The sequence below is a fragment of the Mixophyes fleayi genome, chromosome 5 (assembly GCF_038048845.1).
Source record: "Mixophyes fleayi isolate aMixFle1 chromosome 5, aMixFle1.hap1, whole genome shotgun sequence".
NCBI classification, from domain to species: Eukaryota; Metazoa; Chordata; class Amphibia; order Anura; family Limnodynastidae; genus Mixophyes; species Mixophyes fleayi.
In genome coordinates, this window is record NC_134406.1 from 117,295,146 (window position 1) to 117,312,345 (window position 17,200).

Consider the following 17,200-nt stretch of genomic DNA (forward strand, 5'->3'; position numbering starts at 1 on the left):
GACAAGCGGCGGTATAGTATACCACCAAATACATTCCCACTTCGACCACTGGATTGGGTAATTCATGAGAGTCTCAAATGCAATTGCACATGTCTATAATGGATTGAGGAGGTAACAATTTACATTTTAACAGATCTGCATTGGAATGTCAGGTTAACTTTGAACAAAGTATTACATTTCACCTTCATGGTTCATGAATTTCAATTTTAGGGTCTAGTGCTCCTTTAAAGTTACATAATAAAGAAAATTGTCAGGGCTCCTATCCTATATCTGTATTGTTCAAAATTATATTTTGCCATCTTGCGTACAAGAATAAGAGACAATTGCCAGGGCTTATATCAGACATTTCATTTTTAATTATCTTAGGATCAAGTCCATTGGATAATACAGTTGAGGAAGTTACACACCCATGCAACCCAAATCCTTGTCCAGCAAATCAATTGTGTGAGGTGAACAGAAAAGACTGTCTTCCTGGAGAACCATGCCTTCCATATTCCTGTACTCAAGGTAATTTATAGTGCAGGTACTGGGTCACTTCTTCTGGCATCGCTAATTGTAGGTCATGATCCTATTTTAATCCCAGTTGCTGCGAGACTGGGAAAGTGATGTTGTAATAGTTACCTCAAATTAATTTCAATCAGGCAGTAGTGTAGTCAGTAAGTCAACAGGTTGGGCAATAGCAGTAGGAAAAGTAATGTTAAATGTTAGCATATGAATAGTAGACTAATGTACTAATAAAAATAATTATGTGGGTTTACTCTGAACAGTATGTTGTCAGATAGTTGTCACATTCTTCTGAATTTCAGTTCCATGACCCTCTGTTTTCTAGCTCCCTCTCATATACCACACAGCAAAAGTTATTGCTTGTAATTAATTGATGTTGGCTGGTGTTTTATTAGTACCCTATGCACTGTTCCACCACTATGTTGATTAGCCCAGATGCAGCTCATTTACCTACAGTGCAGAATACTACAGCCCTGTGTAAGGTACTTGCTTTCATATAGACATTGCTGGTTTATTTTGATTATTATTATTGTAATTGATTTCAAGGTGCCACAGTGCTCCACGGTACTGGACTTTTGAGAAAACAGAGCATACATTAAACAGGGACACACATGGTAGACAAAAAAAATGCAAACAAAGGGTTGGGTGGGACCATCTTGTGAGAGACCTTACAATCTGGTAGATAATGGGGAGACCTGAGACAGGAAGAGCGAGTGTAGCTTACAGTTGGGATTTTGACAGTAGCAGGGGTATACCATGAGATTTGAGATGTATGAAGGTGTGGTATTGTTGAAGACTTTGTAGGTGAGCATGAGTAATACAAAATAAATTCTGAAGGATGTGGGAGCCAGTTTAGGGATTGGCAATGTGATGCAGTGGATGTGGAGCTAATTACCTTATGGAGAGGATAATGTGCATAGTCACTGGTCACTCTTTCATATGGAAGGTCAGCTGAGCAGCGAGAATCACGAGCCGGAGATCAGGGACTGCACTGTCGGGAAGCTGCAGCATTTTCAGCTCACTCCCTTAGAGACTTGCTGTAAATGTAAATCACACCCCAGTGGTCTTATCTCTACCTTTTATCGACTCTTTATAGCTCACCATCAACCAGATAGGGATAGATATGAACTGAAATCGGAGGCGGACACAGGGGAGACTCTTGAGCTAGAGGAATGATCCAAATTTAGGGAATGAGTTTCCAAGAGTTTTATTTGTGTTTGTACTAAAGAAAATGCTTATTAACTGCTCTGTAGATGGTCCTTGGTTCCCACCCGCTTCCATGCAATATATCCAGATTCTTCCAAATCTTGTTGGAGAGATTGCAGCCAAGGTGTTTAGTCATATTTGGTGGACCTGTCCTAAAATTGTGAGTTTCTGGGGCTGTATTCATGACACTGTCCATCTTACTCCAATTACACCATTCCATTCTGGACACCAACTGGTATACGTTGGCTCTGATTGGACACATTCTTAATGGCGCCAAGTGTGCGATAGCTGCTAGCTGGAAACAGCTTGACTTCCCTGCTATCCTCACATTTATTAATAGAATTTGGCAAACTTAATGGTGCTAGTTTATCACAAGTATAATCCATGGCTGACCTATTAAATTTGGCACCCCTGGCTATCTTATAACGAAGCCGCTGTTTAACCTTTTCCTACACGTATTTATGTTTTTGCTCTCACATTCTGCAAGGTTGATCCTTAGCCAGGTGTGTTGATAGAACCGATCTGGACAATTGTCCTCCCTCTCTTTCCCTTACTAACTTTCCTTCTTGTCCTCCCTTTCTTTCTCTTACACACTGCTATCTGTTGTCTAGTGGATATTTTGAGGTTTTGGATACCTGTGATTTTGACCACTTATGTTGACGCACTTTTTCTATTATGTTTTATTATTTGGTTGACTTTGCTACCTGCTATGTTTTAACCAGTTGTTTGAATCTTGGTACTCTCTTCCCTTGCTCTTGTTACCCTTTATCCTTTTTGTTGTCCCCCCCCGTCTCTTAGATTTCATCTTCCTTTTTATTGCTTATTTTTGTATCTGCAAAAAATGTACAAATATATATATATAATATTATATTTGGCACTGGGCTTTAACAGACATGTTGCAAAAGAATAGTTCCAGGACTTTTTTTTTTTTGCATGAGGTCAGTCTCTGTTATGAAAGTGCAGGTTGCCCAAAAAATTCACTGAAGAATGCTTGTATTTAGTAGATATTTACAAAAATGCAATTTCAAAATACTATCCTATTCCATTACTAAAAATTGCCTGTGACATTAAAGAGATGTTTAGCTAAAGCTAGTTTGAGGGTGTTTTTGTGAGCTAAGTAGTCTGACACACTCCTGTTACATGCTATTTCGCAAAGTTGTAGAATTTCTCTGAGCTGTTCTATCTAATAATTAATATATATTTTATTTCCTCATTACAAATTAACATAGGCTGCAAGTTGGGAGAAGCATCTGACTTCCTTGTACGGCAAGGAGATCTCATTCAAGTACCATATGGAGAAGTAGGCTGCTATAAAATCTGTACTTGTGGACAAAGTGGGACACTGGAAAACTGCATGGAAATACAGTGTGTTGATCTACAGAAATCTTGTGTTGTTGGTGGACAACGCAGAAGTACGTCATGTATAGCAGATTGTTAGAATGCTGTCACATTGACAATTAGATCTCTCTATCATAAATAAAATATTAATGTTATTTTGAATGCAGCATGGCTGTATTGATATGCATTATTAATATGTAGCCATGTGTTATGTATTTGTATTAGTTATAATGCATCCACACAGGTTGTGATATACTTAGCTATACATACAGTTTAAATGGCTGACTGTCAAGTTTGAACTGGAGCTAATAAGCTGCTCTAGCATACTAAGTACCTCAGCCCACATTTGTGTACATGCCAGATGACAAGATAAAAAAACACTTTTGCATTGACTTATTATGTCAAGGGTTCTATCATTGAATGGGCATTTTGCGTTTGTGTACATCTAATGCACCATTTCCAAACCAGTACGTTAATGTGGGGTGATTGCAAAAGCTACTGTGACTGGAACTATGTACCCCATTTTATACCCCTTCTTTTTTCTGTACCCCTCCCCCCCCTTACCACATTAATATTTAAAAAAAAAATTATGATTAAAAAAAACAAACAATGGTGACTGTGAGCCTCAACCACCCAATAATACTCTCAGAGCCCGAGGTCCTTCTGGCAATATCAGAGTTACCAGCTTGCCTGCTTGGGCATGCTATCTCTCCCGTACATTCGTAATCCTTCTTGCAGTTCTAATTGAATTCAGTAAAATTATCCTGTAAGTGGACTCACAAAATATGTTTATTTCTATTAGCCTACAGTAAGACAATGTTTATAGAAACCTTTATTCTTATTTACTATTGAAGCTGTGCAGTATATACATTTTCTTGCTAACTATGAAATATGGTCCTATGTTTTATATTGTGTATGTAAATTTATCTTTTATGTAATGTCTAAACTTCTTATTTCATAGATCATGGGACATCCTTCAAAGTGGACTGTAATATCTGTTCATGTGTTGCTGGTACACTGCAATGCTCAAAACGTCAGTGTATAAATGAACTAAGCTCCGAAGATGATCGTAGCATGTTTACTGGTAGGAATATTAATTATCTCTTTCTCCTATTCATTTTCACCACACTTCTGCTCCAAACACCTCTTCTTTCCTGAATCCTATTTTTAACTCCTTCATTACTATTTCCCCTTTACTTTTCCTCTCTGCACCCATTAACTGTTTAGTTTCCTGTACACATCACTCACCAGCCTACATAAGCAGAAATATATCTCACAAACACAATCATCCTTGCATGCCCTCTTTCTCACCCTGCTCCTTCTTGTGGTTGCTGGCGACTCCTCACCCAACAATGGGCCCTGCACCATTCTCACCAATTGCTCATGTTCCCCGTTCCATCCCAAAATCTCCGTTCCACCTCATACTTCCAGTCCAATGGGATGAGGCAGGGCACGTGCGCCCGACGGACCCAGGATGGCCGGGGACGCTGCGTGCTTGTTGCCCAGCAACAGGACGCCCCCAGCCGGATCCATCAGGTGACCGTCCCCGCTTTGTGGCGAAACAGAGGGGACGGCGCCTGACACTGATCTTTCCAATGACCTGTCTAATCTCATTCTAAGTGATATCAACATTCCCATTGACAACCCCACTGTCTCGGATGCCACAAAACTTGATTCTCTTCATCTTTTGTTCCTTTCCTGTCTACTTCATCTCCCATCTGCTGTGTTAATTCTCTTCAGTAACCAAGGATGAAGTCTCTGTACTCATCTCATCATATCACCCTACAACCTGCCCCATAGACCCTATTCCCTATCAACTTCTCCACTCCCTCTCCCCCACTGCATGTCCACCTTTAGCTTACTACTACAACCGTTCTCTCTACACTGGCACATTTCGATCATTCTTTAAAAATGTACTCATTTCCCCAGTTCTAAAGCAATCTCTCGACCCAGCATCTCTCCAATTATTGCCCTGTTTTTTCTCCTCTCCCTTGCACACTACTACCAAACTACCTGCCTACCAATCTACTTGACCAACTTGTATGCAATCACCTATTCTCTCACTCCATTCTCCACACTCTGCAATCAGTCTTCCACCACCAACATTGCAATGAGCCTGCTCATTGCAAATCTCTAGACTTGCTTCCTATCTCCTCCAGAATCCAATACAAATTAATCACCCTTACCTACAAAGCCGACAATAACTTCACCTCGTCACACATCTGAAATATCTTTTCTATTGCCTTCTTAAATCTACTGCTGACCTGGGCTTTGCCTCATCTCCGGAACCACCTTTCACCCTATACTATCTACACCAAAGCACCCTCACAATTGTACAAATCTCCACTCTGAAACAAACTTATTCCCATTATTTCAGATCTGTTTTCTTCCAATACTCAATGTAAGCTCTTTCATGCCCTCCCTACCCTTCATTTTCATGTCTGCATTTATTGTGTCTAACTTGTATGCTCCTGCTTTATGTATGTCCTGTTTCCCCCTGTCAGGCACTGTAGAGCACTGTGACACCTAAAATAACAACAATAATATTATTATTATTATTATTATTGGTAGAATTTTTTATTTCTGAGGCCCCACAAAGGGTCCACAGTGCCGTACATAGGACAAGGAATAACAGTACAGGGTTACAATACATGCCATACAGTACAGAAACAAAGTGCATTAAAAGCAAAGTGCAATAAGAATAAATAGTTACCTACTTAGCAGATAAAAGTGCACAGTGCAAAGAGGTAAAAGTGATTTCCAGTATACAGATAGAGAGGGAAGTGAAGGAGGGAGGTAGAGAGTGAAAAATGGGTTGCACCAGTGCCCAGTAGAGTAAGCAGGATCAAGGCTGAGATAGAGAAGAGGAGGCACTAGAGAAGAAGAAAGATGGGGGCAGGAGTCAAGTGAGGAAATGGAGAGAAGAGGCGGAGGGCTAAAGGCAAAGTTAAACAGGAGGTGGAGGAGGACACGAGGAAAGAGGGCCTTGCTCAAGGGAGCTTACAATCTAACGGTGAGGGGAGACTGACAAGAGACACAGTGGCAAGATGGAGTAAGTAGGAGGGGGCGAGTTTAGAGGGCAAGGTTAGGTGGTAGATATCAATATTAACAACTATAGTTGTATGTGCTCTTCTATGGGAGATTTATTTTCCTTTATGCTCCCAATTTCCTAAGCTTTATGAAGGCACTATTGCTATTTCTGAAGTGAGAGACGTTTCCCTTATGTGTGACTATAATATGTATTAGCATGTTATCTGCACACAATGGGCCTGTCTGGATCTACCTGCACTCCCACTGCAGCTGCCTCAACATGCTGCTTCTTTTAGCATATCCTATCTGCTATGGTGCCTTGTCTCTTTTTCACTGCCAGGGGTTAACTTGTTGCACTAAGCTAACCATTCCCACCTGATTGTCTCTTATTTATACCTTCCTCTCCCAGTTACCTGTGGTGGTCATTGTTGTGTATGTTGCTGTGTCTGACCATGTTGTGCTCCTATTTCTCCTGTTCACTGGGACTTCTGCAAGCTGCCTGCCAACTTCTCTTTACTTGGTTCTCTTTACAGCCTGTTCACCTGCACCAGCTGTGTTGTTGTTATTTGCTTTCAGCCTCTCTCGGCAATCCTTGTTCAATATCTACAATTTTCGGTTTATATCATACTGCATTTCCTGGAACATGTCTGATCAACAAATATCGTGTGCTTTCACCATAATCCGGGCTCCATAGCTGTCACTCCCAGCTTCCAGCTTTGAAGTGTGAAAGAGCCTGATTCATCTCAGGCAAAAGTCCCTTTGCGTGCTATATCTTACATGACATTGCTCTGCACATGTTCATAAACAGACTTTACGTCAGTGAATGTAGTTGCATCAAGTTCATGTCCAAAAACAAATTACACTTCCGATTGCCCATGACTTGAAGGCCGGAAAGAGGGAGGTAAGGGGCAAAGGCACATAGCAACGTACGGAGGTACGGCTCTTTTAGCTGTATCACTTGCACCAGCTATAGGGCAGGTGTAAGTACCAACTGATAGTGATGACTGACATGTATGCATGCCAGAACATGCGTATGCAAGTAAGAGAAACTATAAAAATGCATTTTATGTACAGTACGGATCCTAATTTATGTATTTCATGTAAAAAAAAAAAAGTTATTATTTTTGTATGTGTTTTGATGGGACTTGCACAAATTTTACATGTGCATGTGCGTAACCTGTAGTCTGCTGTGTGCATACAGAAAGTAACATATAGCCAGAGTGTACTTAGACTCATAATGTAAACTGAGATCTGTTTGAACTTGAATATGGGCAGACATGCGTGCAAGTTACCTCCAAATTTTTAAATGCAACTTGTGTTCACATTGCGTTCGAAGATGAATCAGGCCCAATATGCTTAACTCAAAGAAAGAGTTTACCTATTAATTATTTTACCATACTGAAAGGCGTCTCTGTACTATTTTAGGGTTACCTTGTAACTGTGCAGATAAGTTTGTTCCTGTTTGCGGACAGAATGGACGCACTTATCCAAGTGCTTGTATAGCAAGATGTGTTGGTTTATTGGATTACCAGTTTGAATTTGGACTTTGTTCCTCAGAGGATCCATGTTATCCAAACCCTTGCCAAAGAAATCAAAGGTAAGTGGTTAAACATACATGATATTTATGTTTTTCTGAGGGGAAATGTTAATATCAGCATACTTAAACATTGTAATTAGTTTCTAAAGCCATGCTCGACCAATAGAAGGATGTTAGATGTCAACTGTTAATGTAAATTTTTAGTAGTAATCTCCAAAGATGGAGAATGCAAAATAGATTTAATTTAGAAGAGCTAGTGGTAAGAGTCCTTGACTAGCCTCATTAAGAAATTCTGATCCTAAATGAAAATAACTCCATCTATATATTTTGTCTATATATGCAGTTGATAATAAAGTGATCTGAAAAGCATTGTTATTGTCATATTCAGCTACTTTCTGGTGGGAATGAAACACAGAAATGTAATTGCTTAAATATCTGGTCAACTAGTCTGCTAACTCTTGTACATTTACATCCATCTCCTTTCTCTAATTGTGACACATTTTATGCAAGAATGAGTGTTACCATAGAACATTGTATGTAGTAACACTTCTGAATGGTGCACTCAAATTAAAAGTTAAAATCATGAAGCAAAATTAATGTTTGGCAAAATGTATGGATGTACAGGTCCATTTGTTAACTTTCTTTTTCGGACTATCAGCATTAAAGTATATTTGAATATGAATATTTGCTATATGAATGCATGGTAAAAAAAAATTTTTTTACATTGTGTTCAGTTTGTAAGCACAGTAAAATTACTTGGTAAGTTTTACATTAAAGTCATTTTTGATAAAAAAAAATCCAATATTTAAATGCACATGTAATGACCAATATCAAGGGGACTATTTTAAGGGTGAAAGACCCTAATTCTGTCAAAATATGGAGTTGTGCCAAATATAAGGTTTCTCTCTATATATGAAAGCCAGATGGCTAGTGAATACTACCAGGGCCTCCAGTGAAGTTCCCCTGTACTCCTTATCAACATTGCCATCTTTATTAAAATTAAAAATAAACTTTATTTGAATTTTTTTAAACAGCTTTATTTTATTTTATTTTTTTATTGAACGTGGAACTGAAAGCATGCTTCAGCTGCCCTGGTGAACTTTTATTGATAAATTACGACTGTAAGTTTTCTGCCGCTCAGAACAATAGGAAGTCTTCATTGTCACAGGGTCATGATAAAAAAGACTCCATGTCCATTCTCAAATATATTTCAACAAATAATTTGTTACCACTTCTATTTTTAGTTGGTTAGTATAATTTGGACTGCATCTAATCTGAACAATTTTAAATCTAATTTCACTTTTATGCACATTTTTCTATTGAATTGATAATAGCAATAAGTAATATAAATGTAGATAAACACCATAAAAATCTTTTTCATGCAGATGCATTCCAAAAAGACAGGTTTGCCTCAGCAGCTTTGAGAAATTTGAATGCCTACAATATGAATGCATCCCGCGACAGTTGAAGTGTGAGCATTTAAGAGAACCTGTGTGTGATAGTGACAATATGGATCACCCCAGCATATGCACCTTGTATCAAAGGGGAAAACAACTTTCATATAAGGGGATGTGTCAGGTAAGATAATGGATATAATATAATTAATAGCACTACACATTTTCCAAAATGGTGACTGTATTTATTGATTCTGACTACATATTACTTTTTCTCTCCCAAGACTGCAATGGATATCACTGAAAGAGACACTGGTACGAGTGCTTAAGTTCTTAAGTAAGGAACTTTTGTTACTGTAAAACAATTCCCATCGTGTCTCCATCCAATTACATGTTTGTATTGTCTCATAATTTCATTTTTACATATACAAAAATACATCATTAGGTTTATGAGATTGGTACAATAAGATGCTAGCTTCATGTGTGTCTGTTTCCATTTGTGAATATGAGAATTTTTGATGCAATCAGCTTCAAAATGTATGTGCCCAGCATCCGTCTTTCAATCTAAAGTCATCCACAACGTCACTAACTATTGTGTTTCTTAGGTTATGTTTTTGTATGTACATTTTTTTTTCCTGCACAGAAAGAAGGATCTATTTACTAATAATAATATTGCATCTATTAAAAAATCAATTCTTAATTCCCTTTACTACTACTCTTACACACAGCAAAATGTTAATTTATATATATAATCTAATCATAAGAAAGACACTCAAGTTTGCAGATATCTGTCCAACACCGTGGATGTATAATATATATACTTTATATGTATACAGTGGTCTGCCATCCTGCCTCTTCTCCTACTGCCTTCATTGTAAAAGTCACTGAAACATATCAAGTGTGAAATTCCAACTAATTACTACCTCTTGCTTCAGTTGGTGGCACTGCAGATTATATATTTTTTTGCAGTTGCTGCAATGTTCTATATGTGGACGCAGAATGTCGAAAATGTCCAGAAATTTTTACAGACCACAGACATCATCTCCTCTTATTTTTTAAGAAATTCTGAACCACCAAGTTTATTGTTTGTGCAAAGAATGGTACATATTGAAATTCACCCAGTAGTAATGCACACACACAATGTTTGCTCCTTTATCAGCAGTGAGCAGGGCCTGATTAAGGGTTCTGGCTGCCCTAGGCTAATACACTTGTAGCTGCCCCTCACCCTCCACACCACGCTAATACCTGGTAGGTAGAAACAAACTTTTCTTTAATTTAAAATCCGGCTTCCTTCACCCCCTATTCTCCTTCCTTCACAACTATTCTCTTATATTTTAAAATTTATTTCAGTTTATGCCTTTCCTTGTCACAATTTTGCATTCCCCAAAATTTTGCTTCCCCCCCCCAAAAGCCTTGCACCCTAGGTTGCAGCCTAGTCAGCCTATTCGATAATCAGGCCATGGCAGTGAGGAATCCCGAGGAGAGTCTTATAGTTGTGAGCCATTTTGCTATGAAATTCCTGAGTTTTTTCAACAGATTGACACTGGTATGTGAGTGGCATGCCTGTCAATGACCTGGCATTGTGTCCATGCACCACTGTGCTGAAAAGGTGAGGAGGATAATGATGCTACAGGCTCTGCGGCTTCTGAAGGCAATACACCTACCCAGTGGGCTGTCACAGCCATGTAGTCTTTTGTTTGACTAATAGCGCTTGTGCATATATTTGTAGTTAAGTGGATAGTCTGTACAATGGTATTTTCTAAGACCTGAATTACTTTTTGTTAAACCTCCCAGTACAGCTGAGGAATTGCTGTTCAGGAGAAATTGAACTGAGATGAAATCTGGTAATGTGGACACATACCCTCAACTAATCTGCTTAAACCTAATGCATTGATGACTGAAAGTTGACACACATACAAAGCTAACACAGCTGTCATGGCTTTAGTGATCCGCTGTGCACCAAGTTACTGACTGTCATACTTGGTTCCTCTTACCAATGCTTATTTTACAGACAGTTGTTGTTTTAAAATATGCATACTCTTCTTGGTCCCCTTCTGTATAGAAGTTTCACCACCTGCAGCAGCTGCCATAGCACACAAGGATTCCTCTTGGGAATCATGGATTGCATTAGGGGAGTCAGTTTGCATTTGGCAATTGGATGCTGGACTACGTACTAATAATGAGGGAATGGATGATGAAGGTTCCTTGAGGTGTCTATTCATTCTGCTGCTAACTAATGCTGGACTGCTTGTTACTACACATTATACAGCCTTTGATAAACTACTTGAATGAACTCGCAGCAATTGACGTAACGGCAAAGGTAACAACATAGTCAACATTCCTACCTGTACTTATTGTGGTATTACAGTTGGGATAAAAATATTTCTACAGCCAAGAGGTGGATATTGTGGTATTTTGCCCAGGCATGACAATGTACTTATCTTGGAGATAAGATCTACGAATGGTTGCTACCTTATTTGGTCACAATCAGCATCATCCTCCTCATTATCTTCTTCAAGAACAACACATTCATCATTTTCTGATCCACAACTATCCCCACATCCTTTTTCACCTTTATAAGTTCCAAAGTAACATCTGCAATTTCTTTGTCTAAATCATCATCATTACTACTCATTCTCAATTTTCAAATGGTTGATACATTGGAAGAAGGCTGATCTATAATTATAATGTCAGAATCTGAAATGTGAGACTCACATATAACACTTATGGACATTCCTTAACTCTCCTTATGATTCTGTGAATGGCCAATTTGTTATTTAGCCTCAGTGTACCTTTCATGTACTGATATTTGTTTATCAGTAATAATACTTAATCCCTTAACTTAAATCAAGAACTGATGTTTACTTTGAAATTGACAAACAGTGTTTGGATTTGGAGCATGCTTTCTTACATTTCTTCCCACATTACTTTTTTTACTAGTCGAAGTTGAAAAGGTACTACTACTGCCAGTACTAGTACTGGGATGCTCCTGACCTGTAGACTGATTCATGATTTAGTAAAACTACTTGACGGAGTAAAGCTACTTGTAGGAGATGCTGCTAAAAGTCAGACAGCACTCTGTTTTTTGTCCACTAAATGCTCAAATGTCTGCGATATTGCCCCTTATACAATTGCCTTAAGATTGAAACACTTGGATTTTAAAAGCAAGAAAGAATGTTTTTGTCCACTCCTAATTCGTTAACTAATACTATTACTACCAACAGTGACTGGTTGTCTACTCTTCACTTTCTCACACGCACTTTATAAGTACACAATTCCAGCAGACTCATTTGTAATTAAACTGTTAAGATTTGTGCAGTAAAACCACAGCTTTTTCAAAATACATTGATTGCCTCTTTTACCCAGTTTAACCCTTTAAAACCCACTTTATGAGCAAGTAATTGCAGCCAATGAACTCCCCACATGCTATCAATTTTAAAATGGCAGCTAAGAACAGGAGGGAGGACTATATATAGAAGATCTTGATTGAAAACCCAAGATCATTTTCCCAGAAATCATATTTTGCCTCATTTTCAGATCCAAAATTCATTTCTGTTGGATTTTTTAGAATCCTACTATATATATGGACAGCACGGTGGCATAGTGGTTAGAACTTCTGCTTTACAGCACTGGGGTCATGAGTTCAATTCCCAACCATGGCCTTATCTGTGAGGAGTTTGTATGTTCTCCCTGTGTTTGCGTGGGTTTCCTCAGGGTGCTCCAGTTTCCTCCCACACTCCAAAAACATACTAGTAGGTTAATTGGCTGCTAACAAATTGTGTGTGTGTGTGTGTGTTATGGAATTTAAACTGTAAGCCCCAATGGGGCAGGGACTGATGTGAGTGAGTTCTCTGTACAGCGCTAAGGAATTAGTGGCACTATATAAATAAATGGTGATGATGATATAACTATAATATACATATATTCCTTCTTGCATAAAGCATTCTAAAAGTTACCATTGGTAATTTCCCCATTTCAGCTTCCAATTCCGCTACTTCGTACTCTATAGCATGCAATCAGATTCTAGTTATCTATTTATTTAGTATATTCTACAGAATGACAGCTAGAATCTGATTGGCTACTATAGACAAAATCTCCACTCTTTCAAACTTGCAGCTTGATAAATTTACCCCTGGGCCTGTTTAAGATTTATAGACATATATCTATTTTGTAGGGCTCTGCATAATAGACTGCATAGTGTTGTATTATAGATCCTACATGATCAACTAGTTTATCAATAACAAATCCCTACATTATCAAGTGTGTTTTATCATTCACCTTCAAAACCAGACAACAACACTATAGTTGTTATTAGAGATGAGCAAAAGATCTTGTCAAAAACTTGTATGAATTGAGTTTCTCAATGACAACACAATCTTCCAGTTTTGTTTTTGATTCACCATTCTAGACTGTACACTTTGGGCCTGATTCATGTTCGAATGCAAGTTGCACACAACTTTGTGTTTTAAAAAGTGTAGTTCCGCGCATATTCAAATTGAAGAGGATCTCAAGTTGTGTTTCAGTTTGAATCTGGATGTTCATACGCTCTGCCTAAACGGTTCTTGCCTTACATAGACAGAGAGAGAAGACTGCGGTATACACACAAGTGTATGGGCAATATAAGGTCACATCATAACACATAAAAATGTAGTATATTATAAAATAAATGAACTTAAGCATAGTTCCAACCGTATTCCAATCGAAGTGGATCTTAAGATGTTTTTTTATTTGAATCTGGGTATAAGTTCACCCTGCCTAAACCGTACTTGCTTTACATAGACAGAGAGAGAGAAGACTGCGGTATACGTACAAGAGTATGTACAATGTAAAGTCATATCATAATGCATAAAAATATATCATATTATATTATAAAAAATTAACAACTTCATTCAACAAAATATGGATTTTCAAAGAATGTTTTTTTCAACATTCAGTACATAAATCAATATTCTTTTAATGCGTACTGTACATACAGGGCCTGATTCATGTTCAGACACAACCTACAAGCAACTTTAAAAAATGAGCTGAGCTTAGTTCAGGCCGTATTCAAATCCAAGCGGATACGATTCAGTTTGAATCTGTGTGTAAGTATGCTCTCCCTAAACGTTGCTTGCCATATAACAGACAGTACACAGTGCAGAAAATACGCACAAGTATATGTGCAACAGAAATGGGTATATTTACTAAACTGCGAGTATGAAAAAGTGGAGATGTTGCCTATAGCAACCAATCAGATACTAGCTGTTATTTATTTAGTGTATTCTACAAAATGACAGCTAGAATGTGATTGGTTGCTATAGGCATCTCCACTTTTTCAAACCCACAGTTTAGTAATTATACCCCAAAGTCTCATCAAAATGCATGCAAAAAAATATTCTATAAAATACATTAACAATTCATAATACTATATTCATAAAAATGTGTTTTAAAAAAACTTTTTTTTACATTAAATACATAAATCAGGATGCATACTGAATTAAGAGTGCGTTTTTATATACTCTCTTGCTCGCCTACAAATGTTGTTTGCTATATAGTGGCATACATTCATGTAGTTATTAATACAAAAATGCGACAGTCATCATTATCAGTTAGCACTTACACCTGCCCTGTAGCTGGTGCAAATGATACAGCCAAAATAAATGTACTGTAGAGAAACCTTGAATCATCTGCATCTGCGTCAGAACCCCCTAGGCACGCTCTTACTGCACATTGCTTATGTTTGTTCAACCCCTTCCCACACCCTCGTTCCCTCTTTCAAGACATAGGCAGTCGTAAGTGTCATTTGCGTTCAGACATAATTTACATGCAATAGTGTTTACTGGTGTAAGGTCCGTTTCTGAGTATGCCTGGAGATATTTTATGCAAGATATGCTACGCAATTGGATGTACATCTGAACATGAATCAGCCCTTTATGTGTAAATTTTCAGATCTTTAATCGTTGAATAATGGTCAATTCATTCTGCTGTGTGGTGTGGTTGGGGACAGACCGAGGACACTTGAAGCCAAATCCTGCCAATGACAAATGCACAATTTTCCCAGAATGAGGCAAATATTTCACAGTTTTGAAAATTGTTTCTCATCTCAAGTTGCTTTATTGCCTTTATTATTATTTTACTAGAGTATTTGGAGCACTAGGTTCCCATAACCTTAATAATACAATTTTGGATGAATCTGCAATCCAGCCTAGTAAACATTTTTCCTAAGGTGGCCCTCCCCATACCATAGCTTGTGTTGTGGGAACTGCTCTGTGCAACATGGCATTCCTGTCATTTCTCCTTATTTCTCACAGCCCCAACAAAATTGAGAGGAAGGGGGATTTGAGCAGTATGACCAATCTCAAGCTGCAATCTCTTGATTGATCTTGATCAGGGGTGAATTGGGAACTTAAAATGGCCCTGGAAAAAAATCTTGAAGTGGCCTCATGTGGGCGGAACCAAATCAATTGTGGATGGGGCCAACACAAAATAGACGGGATTTTTCCCGTTAAGGCCTATGACCAATCCTCCCATGGGATCAGTAATGCTATTCTTGCACATGGTCACTCTTCAAGTTTTGCTACTAGTCTTTAAGTTAGTAAACTAAACTTGCGGTGTTTAATATGAAATAGGAGACTTGTTATTGTATTCATTTATTGGTATCAATTTCTTTTAATTAGTGGTCAAAGTGGGCTGAAATAAGGTGATATGCTATATAGCCTCTTCTCTTACTGCCTTCTTTGTAAACCCAGCAAATTCCATTTACTTACATTTTCCATATCGACATTTCTAAATTTCCTCTTCAACCACAGCTTTTTACCATAATAGGGTACTCCATATGGAAATCATACTTGTCAACATTTGCAAACAACATCTATGTACATTTTGCTGCTGGGTAACTGAATCCGTACCAGTTGTGTACTGAACTCTTTATGCAGATCAGTGACACTACAGCCCCCAACCGAGATTATTATATTTGCATTTTCACAGACAATTGTTCCTAATCTGGGCCGCTCCATCGACATTCAACAAATAGTAATCATGTGTATGTTGGGTGTATGCATTATTAATAGAGTTGGTCACTGACCCCCGTGTTTTGGTTTTGTATTCGGTTTTGGATCTGGATTACCATCGTGTTTTGGTTTTGGTTTTGGTTTTGCAAAACTGCCATTGCGTGTTTTGGTTTTGGTTGGTTTTGTTTTGCTATTTTGTTGGAAAATCAATGTTTTTGGGCCTAAAATAACCAAATTTAGTGCTCCACCAGTTTCTTGGATAAGTAATGTAATTGTAAAGCTAATAAATTATCAAAAAAACAGTTTAATTCCTGGTAGGTAGGCCTTCATTAATTTTACACACAAACCGGATTGTCTTCCTCTCCATTTATGCATATTGGCAATGCAGCCATCGTCTTTGGGTGTATATTACACCCTACACTTATAGTTAAATATATAAAGAAATGGACTAATGCAGTTTGGTTTCTGTCTCTATAGGCCCCCCTCCAGTTGTAGAAAACACAAAAAAAATCAGCCGTTATAGACTGTACAATATTATTTGAAATGGACAAAGGCAGTTTGGGGTCAGTCTGTGTATGACACTCTACCCATAATGATAAATTGCCAAAACAGCAACCTTTCAAGATGGTACGATATATGGAAATGCCCCAAGTCCCTTTCCTCTTTAGGGGTAGATTGAACCCTAGACTTAAATAGAAAGTTTTAAAAAGATGTTATCGACATCATCTGGATCTTCATCCTCACCCTCATCAGTGTGTAAGTCATCATCACAGACTATCAATTCATCGCCGCTTGAATCCGCCATTAGAGAACAGTCAGTGCTTGGATGTCTTTGATGGTGAAGGCCTTCCTCGTAGAAGATGTAGTTCATTTTTATAAACATAATTTTCTCCACATTTTTGGGAAGTAACCTTCTACGACGATCACTGAGTAAGTTCCCGGCTATACTGAATACTCGTTTAGAGTACACATTGGAGGGTGGGCACCTTAGGTATTGCAAAGCAAGTTTGTACATGGGTTTTCCAAATGGCCTGCTTTTCCTCCCAGTAAGGAAAGGGACTGTCTGACATTTCCATATCAATTACCTCTTGAAAGTAATCCTCCACCATCCTTTGCATGTTTATACTCATATTGTATGGAGTTATGGGCAAGGTGACACATTTTTTAGAAAAATCCTTCAAACCAGCCCAGATGTTAAATTG

The 17,200-nt window shown here is 38.1% G+C and overlaps 1 protein-coding gene across 2 annotated transcripts in view; it reads left to right on the top strand.

The window, feature by feature from the left end:
• Positions 1-17,200, top strand: part of RECK (reversion inducing cysteine rich protein with kazal motifs) — a 205,308-nt gene that overhangs the window by 136,408 nt on the left and 51,700 nt on the right. The window contains exons 13-18 of one of the 2 annotated variants that reach the window (XM_075212752.1): positions 367-507; positions 2,940-3,122; positions 4,010-4,132; positions 7,504-7,675; positions 9,001-9,193; positions 9,294-9,346. In XM_075212752.1, the coding sequence (XP_075068853.1) occupies positions 367-507; positions 2,940-3,122; positions 4,010-4,132; positions 7,504-7,675; positions 9,001-9,193; positions 9,294-9,338 (857 nt within the window). In that variant the 3' untranslated portion in view covers positions 9,339-9,346. The remainder of the gene's footprint in view (positions 1-366; positions 508-2,939; positions 3,123-4,009; positions 4,133-7,503; positions 7,676-9,000; positions 9,194-9,293; positions 9,347-17,200) is intronic. The other variant, XM_075212751.1, reaches the window with a different exon arrangement.